This window comes from Salvelinus fontinalis, chromosome 2 (genome assembly GCF_029448725.1).
Source record: "Salvelinus fontinalis isolate EN_2023a chromosome 2, ASM2944872v1, whole genome shotgun sequence".
Taxonomy (NCBI): Eukaryota; Metazoa; Chordata; class Actinopteri; order Salmoniformes; family Salmonidae; genus Salvelinus; species Salvelinus fontinalis.
The window spans coordinates 77,131,753-77,149,594 of record NC_074666.1 but is presented as its reverse complement, the minus strand read 5'-3'; the positions used below and the strand labels follow the sequence as shown (position 1 = coordinate 77,149,594).

At 42.5% G+C, this 17,842-nt stretch overlaps 2 protein-coding genes across 2 annotated transcripts; one reads left to right on the top strand and one right to left on the bottom strand.

Moving 5' to 3' along the window:
• Positions 1 to 811: 811 nt before the first annotated feature.
• Positions 812 to 7,704, top strand: LOC129826784 (WW domain-binding protein 2-like). The gene is made up of 8 exons (XM_055887862.1): positions 812 to 972; positions 1,788 to 1,896; positions 4,320 to 4,458; positions 4,836 to 4,928; positions 5,170 to 5,355; positions 5,634 to 5,717; positions 6,174 to 6,250; positions 6,363 to 7,704. The coding sequence occupies exons 1-8, from the start codon at positions 914 to 916 to the stop codon at positions 6,435 to 6,437; spliced, it is 822 nt and encodes a 273-aa protein (XP_055743837.1). The 5' UTR covers positions 812 to 913; the 3' UTR covers positions 6,438 to 7,704.
• On the bottom strand, positions 7,108 to 17,834 carry LOC129826794 (heme-binding protein 1-like). Its single transcript, XM_055887872.1, has 4 exons — positions 16,040 to 17,834; positions 9,740 to 9,878; positions 9,000 to 9,180; positions 7,108 to 8,864 (listed from the first exon to the last, which is right to left on the bottom strand). The coding sequence occupies exons 1-4, from the start codon at positions 16,115 to 16,117 to the stop codon at positions 8,687 to 8,689; spliced, it is 576 nt and encodes a 191-aa protein (XP_055743847.1). The 5' UTR covers positions 16,118 to 17,834; the 3' UTR covers positions 7,108 to 8,686.
• Between the last annotated feature and the right edge of the window lie 8 nt (positions 17,835 to 17,842).

The window sequence follows — 17,842 nt, the reverse complement described above, 5'->3', positions numbered from 1 at the left end:
TGCTACATATTGGAAGCCACAAAATGAAATAGAACGTTGTATCTTTATGCTGTAAACACTGTGTTCAGTAGGCCTACTGTCACTGTGGCCACACATGGCATTGTCCCCCATGTAATGCAGACACGGAACAGGATGAAAATAGCTATATAGGACAACATTTGGAAGTCTACTTTTTGCATGTAGCAATTTGAGGAAGATCATAGATCAAGATTACTTGTAAATTCATGTGATCTACATAATTGCAGCTAAATTAAAAGTTGTCCCACTGAGACGAGACAGGCCTTATGTCAGTTAAAAGTGGAATGGACATGATATACACAGTTAAACTAAGTGATGAGAAAATATATTCACATTTCGGTTTTTTTTTCCTGTATTCCATCCTTTTTTGGGACCATACATAAGTCATGACTCATGAGTCATAAACTGATTACACAATTGGCCTACTAACTTTTCCATTACATGTGTTGGTTGTACAAGCAGAATTATATAATCCAATTTGGAATATATAGCCACCCATTAGATGTTCTAGTATTGGACTATGACTGAGGCAAACTTGAAGCACATTCTATAAAAACATGACATAATGGATGATGTTTAAACAATAATCAATCATATATGAAAAGCATTTACTCTCCTTAGGCCTTCTCAGCTCTCTTCACAACCACAATGAGGTATTATTTAATCCAAACCAATCTCAAATATCCCACCTAACCTCAACACACCAGAATTATATGACAATCTCAATTCAAAGGCTTGTTGACAATATGGGAAACAATGTTGGCAAACAGAACATTGCAGTCACAGCACATGAAACAGCTGATCCTGTGACGTAACACTTTGAGGTTTTTGGGACATTCCTCTAATTTCCAGTGTGTAGCTGTACCTGACGAAGAGTACATTAGACTATCTGAACATGGCTTTGAATCGAAATCATTCTCAAAACGGAGGAGTTTTGATTAACAACGGCGAGAGGTTAGTGAATCATTAATCGCCACGAAGCTCACTTTCTAAAGGTAGCTTAGTTAGCTAACTCGCAAGTTAACGTTAGCTGTTATGGTAATGTTAGCTAGTTAGCAAGATAGCTTCCATACCTAGTGTTAATTAAATCTAGCCAATGTCAGTTAGCTATTTGGGTTGCTTTTTTTTATTCAGTAAGTGCTATTTTGTAGTGATAAAGTCGTTAGCTAGTTTAATTATTTTTAGCTAGTTAGCTAGCTACCAGTCAGCAACGTCATTGTTGTTGGCCTTGCTGGCAGGAAAAGCTACCTAAGTACTAAGTCAGTCAGTCAGTCATCATTACGCATTTGAAACGTATTAAAGCTAACGTTAGCTAGATACATTTTCTTACTTTAGTCAAACTAGGTGTAAGAGTAAGCTAGCTAAATAAGTTTGTTTTCCAGGGAGGTAGACACAGCAAAGTCAACAAAGAGAGTGAGCCCGCCCGCCCCAACTACAACCTGAGTCTAAAGTAAACGTTGTGACAGAGTTTTAGGAAGTTGATAAAGTAACAGGAACTTAGGAAATATACGAATAAAGAACTTTTCATAATAGTTAGATTTGGCACATTCTGGAAGTGTCAGACTTAACCAACCAACCAACCAGTATGTGAAATGCTAATAGTAGGCCTATGTGAAATGATGTAGACCATACCACTATGTCCCTTGACACTCGGTTCTGCTAGGATTCTACGACAGTATTTGTCCTATGGAGGACCTGTCATACGTACTATACCTATTGATCTGTAAATTCACTACACATTCCTAAACTGAACATGTATCCCCCACTAGTGTGTTGAGGGAATGCAAGAATGTGGAGCTGTCCTTCAGTGATGTCACCAGCAAGACAGACCTGCTGAGGGGGACCAAGAAAGGGACTGTTTACCTCACTCCATACAGGGTATGTTTATTATCTGACCATGCTGGTCCTGTGTGCCTGTTGGAAGACAATCCTTTTTCTTCAATGAGGTTTAATAGCGGTTGGCATCCAATAAATGTTGCATTACCGTCACCTACTCGACTGGAGTATAACTCCCTTATACTTTGCTTTAAAAAAAATCTACATACCCTACCATCTAACCCTGCACACTCACTAAAAACCAAATACATATCTGCAGCTGCCACCACAACCTCAATTTTCTATGACTTACGTTCCATCCCTGCAGTACAGTTGATAACCATTGCTATAAATGCTAAAAATCCAATCTTACTGAAACATATCACAAATCCCTCTGTGCTGGTACAGTTCTACTACTCAAGCCACTCCTCTCAGGATCCCTCCCCCTTGACCCATCTTCCTCTACTTTCTTCAGTGCCTCAGCATATGATAACTTCTGCACTACTCTAACCCTGGAAACCTCAACCTGCCTCTCTAGCACGGGACATTTCTGATCTCCAGCCTCATGGGCATCCCTACAATTAACACATACCACTACTTTCCCCAATGCTACACATTCCTTTGTCTCATGCCCTTCTGTACACTTCTCACACCTAGGAACCTCCCTCCTACTTACAGCTTGACACCTGTAACAACGTAATGTATTTGGCACAAAAGCTTTTACGGGCTAACTTATATATCCTAACATCACTTTGTTGGGAAAAGACTCAACATCAAAATTCAAAAAGAGGGCTTCCCGAGTGGTGCGGTCTATGGCACTGCATCGCAGTGCTAGAGGCATCACTACAGACCCGGGTTCAATCCCAGGCTGTGTCGCAGCCGGCCGCGACCCGGAGACCCATGAGGCGGCGCACAATTGGCCTAGCGTCATCCGGGTTAGGGGAGGGTTTGGCCGACCGGAATGTCCTTGTCCCTTTGCGCTCTAGTGACTCCTTGTGACGGGCTGGGCGCCTGCAAGCTGATTTCGGTCGCCAGCTGGACGGTGTTTCCTCCGACACATTGGTTCGGCTGGCTTCCGGGTTAAGTGAACAGTGTGTCAAGAAGCAGTGGCATGGCAGCGTCGTGTTTCAGAGGACGCATGGCTCTCGACTAGAGGTTGACCGATTTAATCGGAATGGCCGATTAATTAGGGCCGATTTTCAAGTTTTCATAACAATCGGAAATCGGTAATTTTGTACACCTTTATTTAACTAGGCAAGTCAGTTAAGAACACAGTTAACACATAACGGTGGGTTAACTGCCTTGATCAGGGGCAGAACAACAGATTTTTACCTTGTCAGCTCAGGGATTCAATCTTGCAACCTTATGGTTAACTAGTCCAACGCTCTAACCACCTGCCTGACGAGGAGCCCGCCTGTTACGCGAATGCAGTAAGAAGCCAAGGTAAGTTGCTAGCTAGCATTAAACTTATCTTATAAAAAACAATCAATCAATCATAATCCCTAGTTATAACTACACATGGTTGTTGATATTACTAGTTTATCTAGCGTGTCCTGCGTTGCATATAATCGATGCAGTGCGCATTCGACAAAAAGGACTGTCGTTGCTCCAACGTGTACCTAACCATAAACATCAATGCCTTTCTTAAAATTAATACACAGACATATATATTTTTAACCCTGCATATTTAACTAAAAGAAATCCAGGTTAGCAGGCGATATTAACCAAGTGAAATTGTGTCACTTCTCTTGCGTTCATTGCACGCAGAGTCAGGGTATATGCAACAGTTTGGGCCGCCTGGCTCATTGCGAACTAATTTGCCAGAATTTTACATAATTATGACATAACATTGAAGGTTGTGCAATGTAACAGGAATATTTAGACTGATGGATGCCTCCCATCACAGTTCTTACCTGGGAATATTGAAGACTCATGTTAAAAGGAACCACCAGCTTTCATATGTTCTCATGTTCTGAGCAAGGAACTTAAACGTTAGCTTTCTTACATGGCACATATTGCACTTTTACTTCCTTCTCCAACACTTTGTTTTTGCATTATTTAAACCAAATTGAACATGTTTCATTATTTATTTGAGGCTAAATTGATTTTATTGATGTAATATATTAAGTTAAAATAAGCGTTCATTCAGTATTTTTGTAATTGTCATTATTACAAATAAATACATAAAAATGGGCCGATTTAATCGGTATCGGCTTTTTTTGGTCCTCCAATAATTGGTATCGGCGTTGAAAAATCATAATCGGTCGACCTCTACTCTCGACCTTCGCCTCTCCTGAGTCCGTAGGGTAGTTGCAGCGACGGGACACGACTGACTACCAATTGGATATCGAGAAAAGGGGGTAAAAAATTAACTACAAATAAAAACTCACAAGGACATACGACTCTTCTGTTCCATCACTCACCCCATCTTGTCTGCAGTATCACAAACTGGAAGACTACCATTGCTCTGTTTGTCCTCGTTTCAGTTGGTGTTTGTGTCCAGTAATGCCAAGGACAGCCTGGGGTCTGTGATGTTCCCGTATTACCTGATGAAGGGCTGCAGCATTGAGCAGCCAGTCTTCGCCGCCAATTACATCAGGGGCACAGTGTCTGCTGAGGCTGGGGGTAGGCAGCAGTTTGTTGTCCTCCTGTAGCATTCAACACTATCATCAGGAAATAACTGTAGAGCATGCAAAGTGTTTATGGCCTCCAGTCCCAGGTATGGCCTGATGTGTCCTAGGAATACATGCAGAAGTGAATCAATGATGCAAGGGTGATTTGCCAAGGCCAGATATTTTCCGAGGCTGACATCAGTCTGTAAACCACAATCTCGTTTTACTTACAATGTCTATGTGTCAAAGTTTTTAGCAGCAGTAGTAGAAATTGAAGTGTGACATCTCCTCCAAAGCACTGATTATAATTCAATATCAGACGTGCAATTTAATGCAAAGACAAGTACACAGTGCTTATCAATGTTTTGACACTACTTTCTTTGGTTTCAGGAGGCTGGGAAGGCCAGGCTAGCTTCAAGATGTCTTTTTCCAGTGGGGGAGCCATCGAGTTAGGTCAGCACCTCTTCAAACTGGCAACAAATGGTAAGTAATTTCATGACTGCCATGTTTCTCATTACAGAGCCTATTTGTCATTCAACATACAGTATCTGCTTTACTCAGTTTATATCGTACAATTAAATAATTCATTTAACATGTACATCACTAAATAATTTCCTGGTAATGCAGTCAAAGTTTGTTATATTTGTTAGGCTACATATTTGTTATACATGTTACTCTTTTAGTCCAGTCTGTATTTTAGGATTAACCCTCAACTTTGTTTTAGCATCTCGTGCCCCTCCTGCTCAAAACGGAGGTGCCTCCTTTGGCTATCCCTCTCCTGGAGTGATGAATGGCTACGGCCCACCACCTGTTCCTCAGAACTACCCGTATGAATCCCCACCCCAGCAGAATGGTTTCTACCAGGCTCCCCCAGGCAACATGGGCTATCCCTACCCTATGGCAGCCGCAGGTTTGTTATTAAAAAAACTTTATCATCACTATAAAACTGTTTGTATGTAATGCATGTTTGGGTCATAAAAATTGAGAATCAAATGCTGTGATGCTAGCAGATTGAAGTTTACATTAGAGATTGCCTAGCACTTAAATACGGAATAATTTTGGATAATGCCTCCATTGTTATGAGTGTATGAATTTTATTGATTGGTGTCAATATTTATAACTACTTCAAGTAAAGATGTGTCCCCAAGGCTGTTATGAGTATTTTGGGTATTCTCTCTTGTGTTGCAGGAATGTACCCATCTGCCCCTGCCTACATGGCCCCACCTCCCCCTTATCCTGGGCCCCCCCAAAACTGGGTTGCTCCCCCTGCAGGTTTGTCTCCCTGTCTCTCTCTGTATGTCTGCATCGCTGCATCTGTCTGATCCCATCAGTCTGCCTCAATATGAAGCATATGACGCATGGCACTAAGAAAGGAGTGCTGATGTCGTAACCGGTACACATCATATTAAAAAGGAGAAACAAACAAAATACCTCTCACCCCTAGTCTCCCTTACCCCATGAAACAACCCAGTTGGCCTGAACTCAGTACGCCTCATTTACATGTCAGTTGTGTGTCTATTTGTGGGTTTTGGAGAATTGAAATAGAGTTGGAAGTGTGCATCATTCTGTCCGGAAGATGTCTTATCACGAGTATCCTGCTGCAATATACTGTGCTAATTGTGCTCCATTGTCTCTCCTACTCTACAGTTACAGTAGCATGTGCTTCTGTATCAGTTACTGTACATGTGCATTATTCTCCCCTCATTTCTGTCTCTCCCTGATCCTCAGGTAATGCCAAGGCAGCAGAGGCAGCAGGCAGCGCCTATTTCAACCCCAACAACCCCCACAATGTCTACATGCCCATGGTAAGGGACCTGTTATTCTCTTTATGTCCATTCAGTTCATGCACTTTATGCTGTGTTGATGTTTTTAGTTCAGTATTTTAAAGATATTCTATCACTGTTTATTCCCACATAGGAACAGCCTCCTCCCTATGCACCTTCTGCCCCTCCTGCTCCTTACCCAGGCTATCCAGAGAAGAAGAACAACTAAAGCTCAATAACCATCATCCCCTAATAAATGCAACAGCAAATTATTAAGGGGATGGAAATTATTAGACTGGAAAGGAAAGTATAAAGTACTACATTGACAAAAAGGCAAGATTATTTTCTGGCAATTCACACAAGTAATTTTGAGGCACAACAATGTTGGGACATTTTCAAATGATGAATGTTTCCTTTTAATCATGAGTAAAGCTTTATTTCACCCCCTCCCACTCAGTTTATTTTATTTTGTCAATTGCCAAGTAAATGGTTATTCACGTAACAGATAAGTATTCAATCTTTTCAGTTATCATGGTCGGCTCTCTCTCCTTCAGTCTGTTAGAATGTGGAACTGTCCTGTACTTAGGAAAGGGTTTCTAACTGCCCTGTTGAGGTACATGTAAGTACATGTAATGGGCAGTATGGGGAATGTATAGGCATTAAATATTTACAGCATTTTTTAAATCCAGAGGTTTATTACCAAAATACATTTTTATAACAATTTTAGATTAAAATGATATTAACAAAACGACAATTTCTATTCCTACTAGTATTGTAAAGTATTTTTACATTCACGTTCACAGTAAGTGTTTCCGTTGTGTTGGTGCGTGGTTTAAGTTTGTTCCAGAGAGCCTTGAATGAAATCTGAAGTTCCCAGTGCTCTCAATGTACACCATACCTTTCTAGATTATTTCTGGCTTTTTATTGAAGGAAGGAAGTGCATGTTGTTTGAATATGGCAATTGGATGGAGTACTGACATGTACCGCTACGTATGTGAGATTATTGGTAATGTGCAATGTTCCTAGATCTCACAAATAACTTGTTGAGCCTAGAGAGGATAACTGGTCACATGAATAACCCATGCCCTAGTCGAATCCTGTATATTGTATTGATGAATGCAAAGCCCGGCTGAAACCAAAACCCTACTCTCTGTGCAATTACACAAGTGTGGGGTTACTAGGCCATGTATTTATTTAGCCGCTAGCCTGCTACACAGTGCTTTCTTGCAGTTGTGACGAATTAACCTGTGAAAACCACTAATTTATTCCTGTTTAAACTGGGTTGTAGTGACTAACAGACCATATAATTGCTATTTTCTCAGAGTGCATAGAAGACATGTTGTACTAGTTTTAGGTTATAGGTTTGGTTGGTTTTAATTATCTGCTTAAATTTATCAAATGTCTGTGAAATATCTTGTTTGTAAACCATATTCTTATTTTGAGTTCTTAATATTGATTCAAAATCTAATAATAAATAAATGTTTATGTAAAACCTATCCAAAACAGTGGTGTACCAGTATTTTAAGCATTCTTTTGTATAGAACTAAAAAAAGAATGTCAGTATTGCACAAAAAATCGTATTAGTAATATCTTGAATAAATGTGAAATGAAATGCTAGCAAATCCTGATGATATCGTCACTCCATATTTTCACAGAAAATCACACACCATACAGAGGTATTTTAAAATACAGTTTCAAGAATCATAATAAGTAACATTACAATTCAAAGACTCCAAATACAAGCACACCAAAACATTCACTACACACAACTGCTGTCTTGAAAAGTTTTCATGTCATCACAGAAGGATTAGACATCTCAAATGATAACACTTAAGGAATGACTAATATATTTCTCCTTCTCCTAAGGAAAACATTTGACTATCACTACTCTATGGCTCAATTCCTAGTTTATTTCCAATTCCCTCCCTTGGGAAAAGGAATTGTGCTTTTTAAAACTTAATTTAATTACTTATTGAATACTTAACTGTCATTTTGTTTTTATGGTGTGTGAAGTGAAGCATATATGTGTACAGCCTGATTTAATGTGCTTTTCTTCCAAGCACTATGATGCATGTTTTAAGGGGAGTGTCAACCCCTGGGTGTACAAAATAAGAACTTGAGTTAATGATGTACCACCTATAACACACAGCAGTACTTTGTGGTTATCTTCTCCTACCCCTAGGCCACTTAATATCCAGTTACTGATAATGGTACAGTACTGTTGCACTACTTTGGACCAGTAACTATGTAGCCCGCTGCCCATCCTTCCCCTTTATGACCTTTCAATAGTCTAATACTCTTCTTTGCATCACCTCTCCTTCATTTGCACTGATTTGAAAACAAATCCCCTGTTGTTGCCATATTATTTTTACATATCCTATTTTTTGGGGATGAAGATCAAGATGTGGAGTGATCAGTGAAGATGAAGTAGAGGAAGTGACTATAGTTTATTATTAAGAGTCAGTGTTAATGCTTCCCTTATGGCTCCTCCTGTAGGAACCACACCTCGTTGCGTCGGCCGTAGGGTTTCATGGGCGGGTCGTAGGTGCAGCAGAAGTACTGTTTCCGCTGAAAGGGGGCAGTCTCACCAAGAGTTTTGGTTAGGCGAGAGGCCTCTGCTCGGTACTCAGTCTCCCCTGCGAAGCCTCCAAACTGCCTGTGAAAAGAAAGAGTAGGTGGATAGGAGAGATAAAGAGGATATGTGGTCAAATCATTTATGAATATTAAATACATTTTTTATTGTAAAGAATTAAAGAACAAAGTGAGGTGAAGACTGCATGGAGACACCCACAGTGAGTAGACAGTCATGCCGGGTCGATCCTCGATTCTGATGGCACTGTCGATGGGCACAGGGGGACTGACTTGGTAGTTGGTGGGAATCCTGAGGCTAACCACCAAACGGCGTGACATCACACCATCGTCCCTGGGATATACTGTGATGATAACCGGTGCTGTCGTCCCCATTGCCTCCCCTTGTAAAACAAAGATACAGAGGACAGATAGAGGGGTAGCAGACAACTTATCGCAACAGTCTTATTATGTGTGCATCGAGTTCATTGCATCCTCTTAGGCCCAGTTTCAAACTGACCTCTAGCATCAGAGTAGACACTTCTTCAGTCACCCTTGAAGATCTGAAAGTACTGAATAGGTGCCAGTAACATGGTAATAACACTATCGAACCCTCTGGTAGACTAGAAAGAGTTTTCACCATATTACTTGCTTACATCAATGCAATACTTTCAGATATGCACATTACATCAGTGGCACAATTCAATCCGTAGCGCTTAAGACCTGCGCTACAGCGGTTAGTTCGAAATTTAAAGGCAATGTTTCCGCATTCATGGTAAACGCTGCATATGTCGGCTCAATCGGAAATTCCCTTCAAATTTCAATCGCGCTATAGGGCTGAACTTCAGCAATATGGATTGAGTTGAGCCCCTAGATCTTTCTGAGCTTAGGGCTCATTAAAGATGTGTCCACATATGAAGTCCACTGACTGACAGGACAGGCCCTGCTCTCTGATTGGCTCACCTTGGTCGTTGCTTCCCCCAATGTACACGAGCAGCTTCCTCACTAGCTCCCCCGTCACCTGGTCAAAGGTCCGCCCCTCTGAGCTCACTGAGGCATACTTTGCACCATCGTACCTCCGCACCTCATAGCTGACCCCCTCCTGGGGAAGAGAGCGGGAGGCCAAACGTGATTCACCAATGACACACATGTTGACAAACTGTTTAGAGGGAAGTAAGCCACACACTACTTGGGGGTAAGAGGGAGGTGGGGCTGGGGGTGCTGTGATTGGCGATATGCAATGGGCAGAATCTGTGCTCACTGATGCCGGTGAAACACTTGGAGTGGAAACTAACAGAGGACAGCCAAATGCCCCCAGAAAAGGATCTAGATCAAAAATATTACGCTGATTTGATTCCAGTTCTTTCCTGCTCTGCTCTCAGGGCCCCGCAGTGTTTAATGAAGCCTAAAGAGAATAATGGGTAGAGATGCCTGTTCTTACATAAGACCAAACCATAGGCGCCGCACACACACACACGGCAGAGTGGGGTTAATGCGGTGTGTACACACACTCACTGACTTGCTGCCTGTTCTTATACATGTTATGATGTACTTGTCCTAAGAGGTAGGCTTATGCTGAGAAATATCAACCATTAAATAACAGAGGAACGTTACGTTTCACAATAATCACACATTCCATAACCAGTATTGAGTAAATCTGTTCCACTGAAAGGGACCTCAATGAAGGCCACATTTTTGAAACGCCAAATGTTTTATTCAGATCCATTTTATTCAGATCCATCACTAAGTTATCCCTTGTTTTAAATCACTCACGCTGAATACGAATGCCTGCTACATGACTAGACATATAATGCAATGTAAATACTACATTATGCACTGAAAACACTATTTTAAAGTAGGACTGGATGATAACATAAATGATGTTTGTTTCCAACATTAGGGTTGTTTTCCTAAAGAAGTTAAATCTGCTTCGTGTTTTGTTTCCTTGCCACGACACTAACGAGTATCGCGATACTGGTATCGTCTTGGCCCTAGCAACCATATTGATATGGGATTCATTGTATTCATTGATACAGGGATTGAACTGTGTTGCTGAATAGCTAAAAGGTTTATTTTAGCAGAATTGTCTATACACTAATAATTGACTCCAGCTGGTCTAATTGGGATGTCAAGAACTCGTTCATAGTGCTTCTGACTGGGGTTTGGTGTTCATATTGATGAAGGCGTTGTGGCTGCAACCCATCCTTGAGACTGTGGAATAAATGTAAATGTAAGCTCATAGGAAATAACTACAGTAGATGGATGGGATGACAGTAATGCCATATCTTTAACACGTTTTCTTACTTCACTGCAATTATGCTATGATGTGTCACTGGTGTCAACTGGCCCATTCCCATTGTGTTGTTCCACATTTTTTGTTATTTAGGCTCTGTACTCCAGCACTTTGGATTTGAAATGATACACTGACTATGAGGTTAAAGTGCAGATTGTCTGCTTGAGGGTATTTTCATCCATGTTGGGTGAACCATTTTGATACAGCACTTTTTGTACATAGTCCCCCGATATAAAGGGGACCTAAAGGATTGTGTCACACCCTGACCATAGAGAGCCCTTGTTTCTCTATGGTGTAGTAGGTCAGGGCGTGACTAGGGGGTATTCTAGTTTATAATTTCTATGTTGTGTTCTAGTGTATATTTTCTATGTTGGTATTTTGTATGATTCCTAATTAGAGGTAGCTGGTAATCGTTGTCTCTAATTGGGGATCATATTTAAGTAGCTATTTTTCCCACCTGTGCTTGTGGGATATTATTTTGTGTTTGTGCACCACGTAGTCACGTTCCGTTGTTCGTTTATTTGATTTATTGTTTTTGGCTTATGTTTCACTTTGGAATAAATATGTGGAACTCAATATCCCCTGCGCCTTGGTCCCATTCTTACGACAACCGTGATAGAATATCCCACCAAAAGAGGACCAAGCAGTGTATCCACGAGGTAGAGTTTTGGACATGGGAAGAAGTGATGAGTGGATGCGAGACCCTTCCTTGGCGGCAGACGGAAGGTAATAATGGAGGACAGTGACGACGCCAAGGTTCGCGTCCACAGAAAGCCCAAGAACAACCCCAATACTTTTTGGGGGGAGGGGGCACAAGGAGTGGCCGGCTGAGCCGCGGGAAGAGCCAGAGCACATGGAGCAGGCAATAGAGAAGTGGTCAGTCGACCCCAGAACAGTGCCATAACCCGCATGGGAGTCGATGGAACAGTGTGAGGAAGGATACCGGAGGATGGAGTTGGCTAGGAGTATGCGGCAGCGCAAGCGTGCTGAAGTGCGTGTCACCAGTCCGGTGCCACCTGTGCCGGATCCACGCATTAGGCCTCCAGTGACCCTCCCCAGTCCGGTACGTCCTGTGCCTGCTCCTCGCACTCGCCCTGAAGTGCGTGTCACCAGTCCGGTGCCACCTGTGCCGGCTCCACGCATCAGGCCTCTAGTGCGCCTCCCCAGTACGGTACCTCCTGTGCCTGCTCCTCGCACTTGCCCTGAAGTGCGTGTAACCAGTCCGGTGCCACCTGTACCGGCTCCACGCACTAGGCCTCCAGTGCGCATTCACAGTCCAGAGCTTCCGGCGACGGTCCACGGTCCGGGAACCTCCCGGCGACGGTCCACGGTCCGGGAACCTCCCGGCGACGGTCCACGGTCCGGGAACCTCCCGGCGACGGTCCACGGTCCGGAGCTTCCAGACAAGCCGTCCAGACCTGTTCCAGGGCGGGAGTCTTCCTCTGCGCCAATGTTCAGTCCAGGCACGGTGTTCAGTTCCGCTCCAGGGCAGGAGCCTTCCTCTGCGCCGGTGCCCAGTCCGGGCACGGCGGCCAGCCCAGCTCCATGGCCGGAGCCTTCCTCTGAGCCGGTGCCCAGTCCGGGCACGGCGGCCAGCCCAGCTCCATGGCCGGAGCCTTCCTCTGAGCCGGTGCCCAGTCCGGGCACGGCGGCCAGTCCAGCTCCATGGCCGGAGCCTTCCTCAGCGCCGGTGCCCAGTCCGGGCACGGCGGCCAGCCCAGCTCCATGGCCGGAGCCTTCTTCTGCGCTGATGTCCAGACACGGCGGCCAGTCCAGCTCCATGGCCAGAGCCTTCCTCAGCGCCGGTGCCCAGTCCGGGCACGGCGGCCAGCCCAGCTCCATGGCCGGAGCCTTCTTCTGCGCTGATGTCCAGACACGGCGGCCAGCCCAGCTCCATGGCCGGAGCCTTCCTCTGAGCCTATGCCCAATCCAGGCACGGCAGCCAGCCCAGCTCCATGGCCGGAGCCTTCCTCAGCGCCGGTGCCCAGTCCGGGCACGGCGGCCAGCCCAGCTCCATGGCCGGAGCCTTCTTCTGGGCCGATGCCCAGTCCGGGCACGGCGTCCAACCCAGCTCCAGGGCCAGAGCCGTCCTCTGCGCCGGTGTCCAGGCACGGCGTTCAGCACGGTGCCATGGTCGGATACGGGGTCTGGGGGGGGGCTACGACCCGCACCGGAGCCACCACCGACACTAGTCACCCCCCTAACCCCCCCATTTGGTTTCAGGTTTTGCAGCCGGAGTCCGCACCTTTGGGTGGGGGGGGTTACTGTCACGCCCTGATCATAGAGAGCCCTTGTTTCTCTATGGTGTAGTAGGTCAGGGCGTGACTAGGGGTATTCTAGTTTATAATTTCCAAGTTGTGTTCTAGTTTATATTTTCTATGTTGGTGTTTTGTATGATTCCCAATTAGAGGCAGCTGGTAATCGTTGTCTCTAGTTGGGGATCATATTTAAGTAGCTATTTTTCCCACCTGTGCTTGTAGGATATTATTTTGTGTTTGTGCATGTGCACCACGTAGTCACGTTCCGTTGTTCATTTATTGTTTTTGGCTTATGTTTCACTTTGGAATAAATATGTGGAACTCAATATCCCCTGCGCCTTGGTCCCGTTCTTACGACAACCGTGACAAATTGGGACATTCACTTATGTGTATTAAAAAGTTAATTACTTTTTACGTCCCATATTCATAGCATGCAATGACTACAAAAATGTTGGATGCATTTGCTGTTTGTTATGGTTGTGTTTTAGATTATTTTGTGCCCAATAGAAATTAATGGTAAATGTACAGTATTGTGTCATTTTGGAGGCACTTTTATTGTAAACAAGGATAGAATATGTTTCTACATTAATTCATTTGGGCTCCCGAGTGGCGCAGCTGTCTAAGGCACTGCATCTCAGTGCTAGAGGCTTCACTACAGACCCTGGTTTGATTCCAGGCTGTATCACAATCGACCGTGATTGGGAGTCCTATATGGCGGTGCACAACAGTGTTAGGGCCGGTGTTGGCCGTCATTGTAAATAACAATTTGTTCTTAACTGACTATCCTAGTTAAATACAGGTTACATTTTGTTTTTATTATGTGGATGCTACCATGACTACAGATAATCCTAAATGAATTGTGAATAATGATGAGCGACAAAATGTAGAAGTGTTTAGAAACATTCTATTCTTATTTACAATAAAAGTATCCAAAAGTGCTGGAGTACAGAGCCAAAATAACAAAATCCACTGTCCCAATACTTTGGAGCCCACGGTATATGTCACTGTGACCAACATTAACAATACATGTAGGTGACATGTTCCAACAGCAATAATTGAACACTTTGTTCCTGAGTTCAGTCTAAAGGTGCAATTAGTGTGTGTGCTTAGCTGGAATCCTGCAACCTTCGTATATAATTACTCTATATCTCAGCTGGGTAGACGTGGGCCATAATTATTGTGGATGTGCTAATATTAGCAATTCATTTCATATTCAACCCGCTCTCTTTATTTTTCTAACTTTGAAACAAATGGTTTTAATTGGTTTGAATGTCACCACACAATGTCATGTGAAGTTTGTAAACCTCTCACACAACTATGGCCTCTATAACCATTCAGCTGGCTTGGAGTATGAGCCTGTCTTGTGTATCAAGAAATAGACAATGTGCTGTCATTATATAATAAGCATATTGTGCTGTCAACTTGTCCGTCTAATCAAATGTCTTGTCATTACTAAACAATGCATGGTGCCAAGTAAGATCATTTCAGAGGAATTAAAACAGCATAATATCAATACCGTGAAGAAAATAACATGAAAATAAAAAGAATAGTACCCGCCTATGTTTTGGTAAAAAGCTAAGGGAGAAATGTAACCACTCTCAAATTCATTGACAGAGAAAGGACGCAAGGACTGACCATCCATGATGACACAATTATAGTTTTAACTATGTTTTGAGGCTATACAGTGTTTGTTTACATTTATGTTGTTTACAAACATTGGGGTGATGGGGTACGACAGTTGAACTAAGCTCATGAGGCATTTATGTTATATTCTTCAAGAATCAATGGGTACATATCAATTTATAAGTCCAAAAATGGATGTAACTACTAAGGATTCTAACTTTAAAGCCATCTCCTTCCATTTGTAAGCCCTGAAATATGACAGGACCCACCAAGCTGTGTGTGTGTGTCTGAGCATGTGCAGACAGTTTATCTGTATTCAATGTCAGTTTTAATTATGAGTGTATGATGTCAGACTAAAATTCCTCTGATCATGTGTCCGTGTGAGATTTCAGTGTGATCATTTAGGCTCTAGTGAAGTTCACAGATTTAGCACTGACTGATTTCAAAACTGCCAATAGCCTGTCTATCGCCTATTTAATGGCCACTCGTGCCTATTGATACAAAGACTCTCTTTTTCCTATTCCTCATACAGCCTTTTTGGTCGTCTGGTTGCATGTTATAGATTGAAGTAGTTCCAGATTCATGATCAGTCTCTTTGTCAGGCCAATGTCTGTAGATGTGTTTGTCAGTGTCACTTGATTCCACGCTCTCTGGCAATTGATCTAGCAGTTGTCTTTGCTTCCATCTGTCTGGCTTTGTCTCGTCTCAAATCTAGTATTTAATGAAGAACTCTGTCAGGGTGCACAAGTAAATTATATTGAAGCTCACACATTACTAGTTTCACCAAACCCTTTCCCAACCAACCAACCTTATCTACTGATAATCAAAATAGATTTTTCTTGAGATCATGGTAGACTGTAGCCAATAGGCTAGTTTCACTACAACCAAAGTGAGTAACAAATTAAAAATGTCTTATAATAAACCAATATTTGCGAGATACTGAAGAAATCTGTCTGTAATGACCAGACAGTTGTTTTATGCACCAAACAAGACGGAGGTGTACAGTGGCGCGGGCGATCAAGTGATGCAATGCTTGACTGACAGACACACACACTAAAGTTGAAACTGACAGGTCAAGGTGTTTCCTACCTTGGTCTCGCTGCTGAGCAATTTGTAGTCCGTTTCTTCGGTGTTCCCGAAAATTGTATTCTTTATCATCCCAAACATCGCGCTCTGGCCAGGTCACCACTCTGCTGCGCGCGTTGTCCCTTTATGCTATGTTATCGCCTGTGTTTCTGTAGCTTTTGCTTTCTTTGAAATAACTTGTTCTTATTTCATAATCTAGCCTACCTTCTTATTTTTGTCCTCCTTTTAAAATCACATAAGGAGATTCACTTTAAATATGTTGTGCACTCCTTTCCTTGATCCTCGGCCTTATTGGACAAATCAAATCAGAACATATATCTATTCACGTATTTATCTAATGCTGTTACCTAGTAGTGCAACTAGGTTGAAATAGTGAATCTTGCTCCTAGCTCACTAGACGAGTTGACGATTTACAGCCACACGAATATAAACAACTGTCTCCGCCCTCCCTTCCCCGCCTCCACACTTGGTTTTACACAATTTCCACTTAATATCTAGCCTACTTTTAATTGACTTAATAATTATTCCCACCGATTATCATGCACATTATTGCAGGCGGTAACATGAGCTAGTTTATTTAATTAGTATTTAGATCTCCACTGCGTAAGTTTATACTCGCATTAAACATACACTGAATATTTAATGCAGCGGTGTAGCCTACTGTAATACAGAATCGTGATTGAAATGAGAACATTTCATTCGCTTTCACGTACCACCTCAAAACATACACATAACATAATGTTGCACAAGCGTGTCACTGCTATCTCTCTCCAGCTGTGTGTCAAAGTAATTCAATGTCTTGGTATGCATGGAGGAGTGGGGTGTAGAGACACGTCTTATTTTGCGACTTTATAACAATATCATTTGACGCTATCTGTTGGTGTGCCACTATGCATTACATTTCCACTGCATGCGTGAGGACGGTGGGTGCGGCCGCGCATGTGCAATCTTATTTCTTGTCCCTATGTGTCACAGCGTTCTGCGTAGCTCTAGGGTCAATCTATTTAAACCCACACAGAAGACAATGTTAGTCACCGTATAACAAATGGAATGGGGAGTGTTACACAGCTACACAGATTTAACTAAGAAAGGGGGATGAATAGAAGATAATGAATAGTCCAAAAGGGGCACAGGTAATGACGAGGCTTTCTTTTTGAACGATAATCTAGGATGAAAACATAGCAGCAATGGACAAAGAACGAGTAAAAAAAAAAAAAAAAGTTCCCAGAAGGTAATACATGTTACTCGTATAAATAATTTAAAAACCTGGCAAAAGACTGCAGAGAAAAATGTAGTGGAGGAGTTGGTAGAAATGCCAGTTGCCATAGACACAATAATGAAACATATTAATATGCCAGTACAAAGCAATACAACTCCTGCTGTTTTCCATTATGCTGGTAATAATCTTCTTATAAACGCCTACATAAGAGACAAAATAAAGCATATTGTTATATTTCTCTTATGTATGTTGCATGCCCTAGCATTATCTAAGACCTTTCCTTTATTTCACTGTTGGCTGGTCTTCACACTGTTTAAACCACTGGCCAGAAGGTAGTGAAGAACAAAACAATTAAAAGATCAAAGGCCACCCAATGAGTTCACCTCCATCTGACATAACACACCCTCTTTGTAATGCTTCATCTTTTAATTAACCAGGAATTTTAATTGCCTAATATCCTTAAAAATATGACTGAATTAGTTCATCAGTTTTATGTGCCGAGTATGAGTGCTTTACCTGAACATCATACATTGCTCCAAGTAAACCTTACTGAATTGACATCAAAAGGGATATCATTACTTAATGTT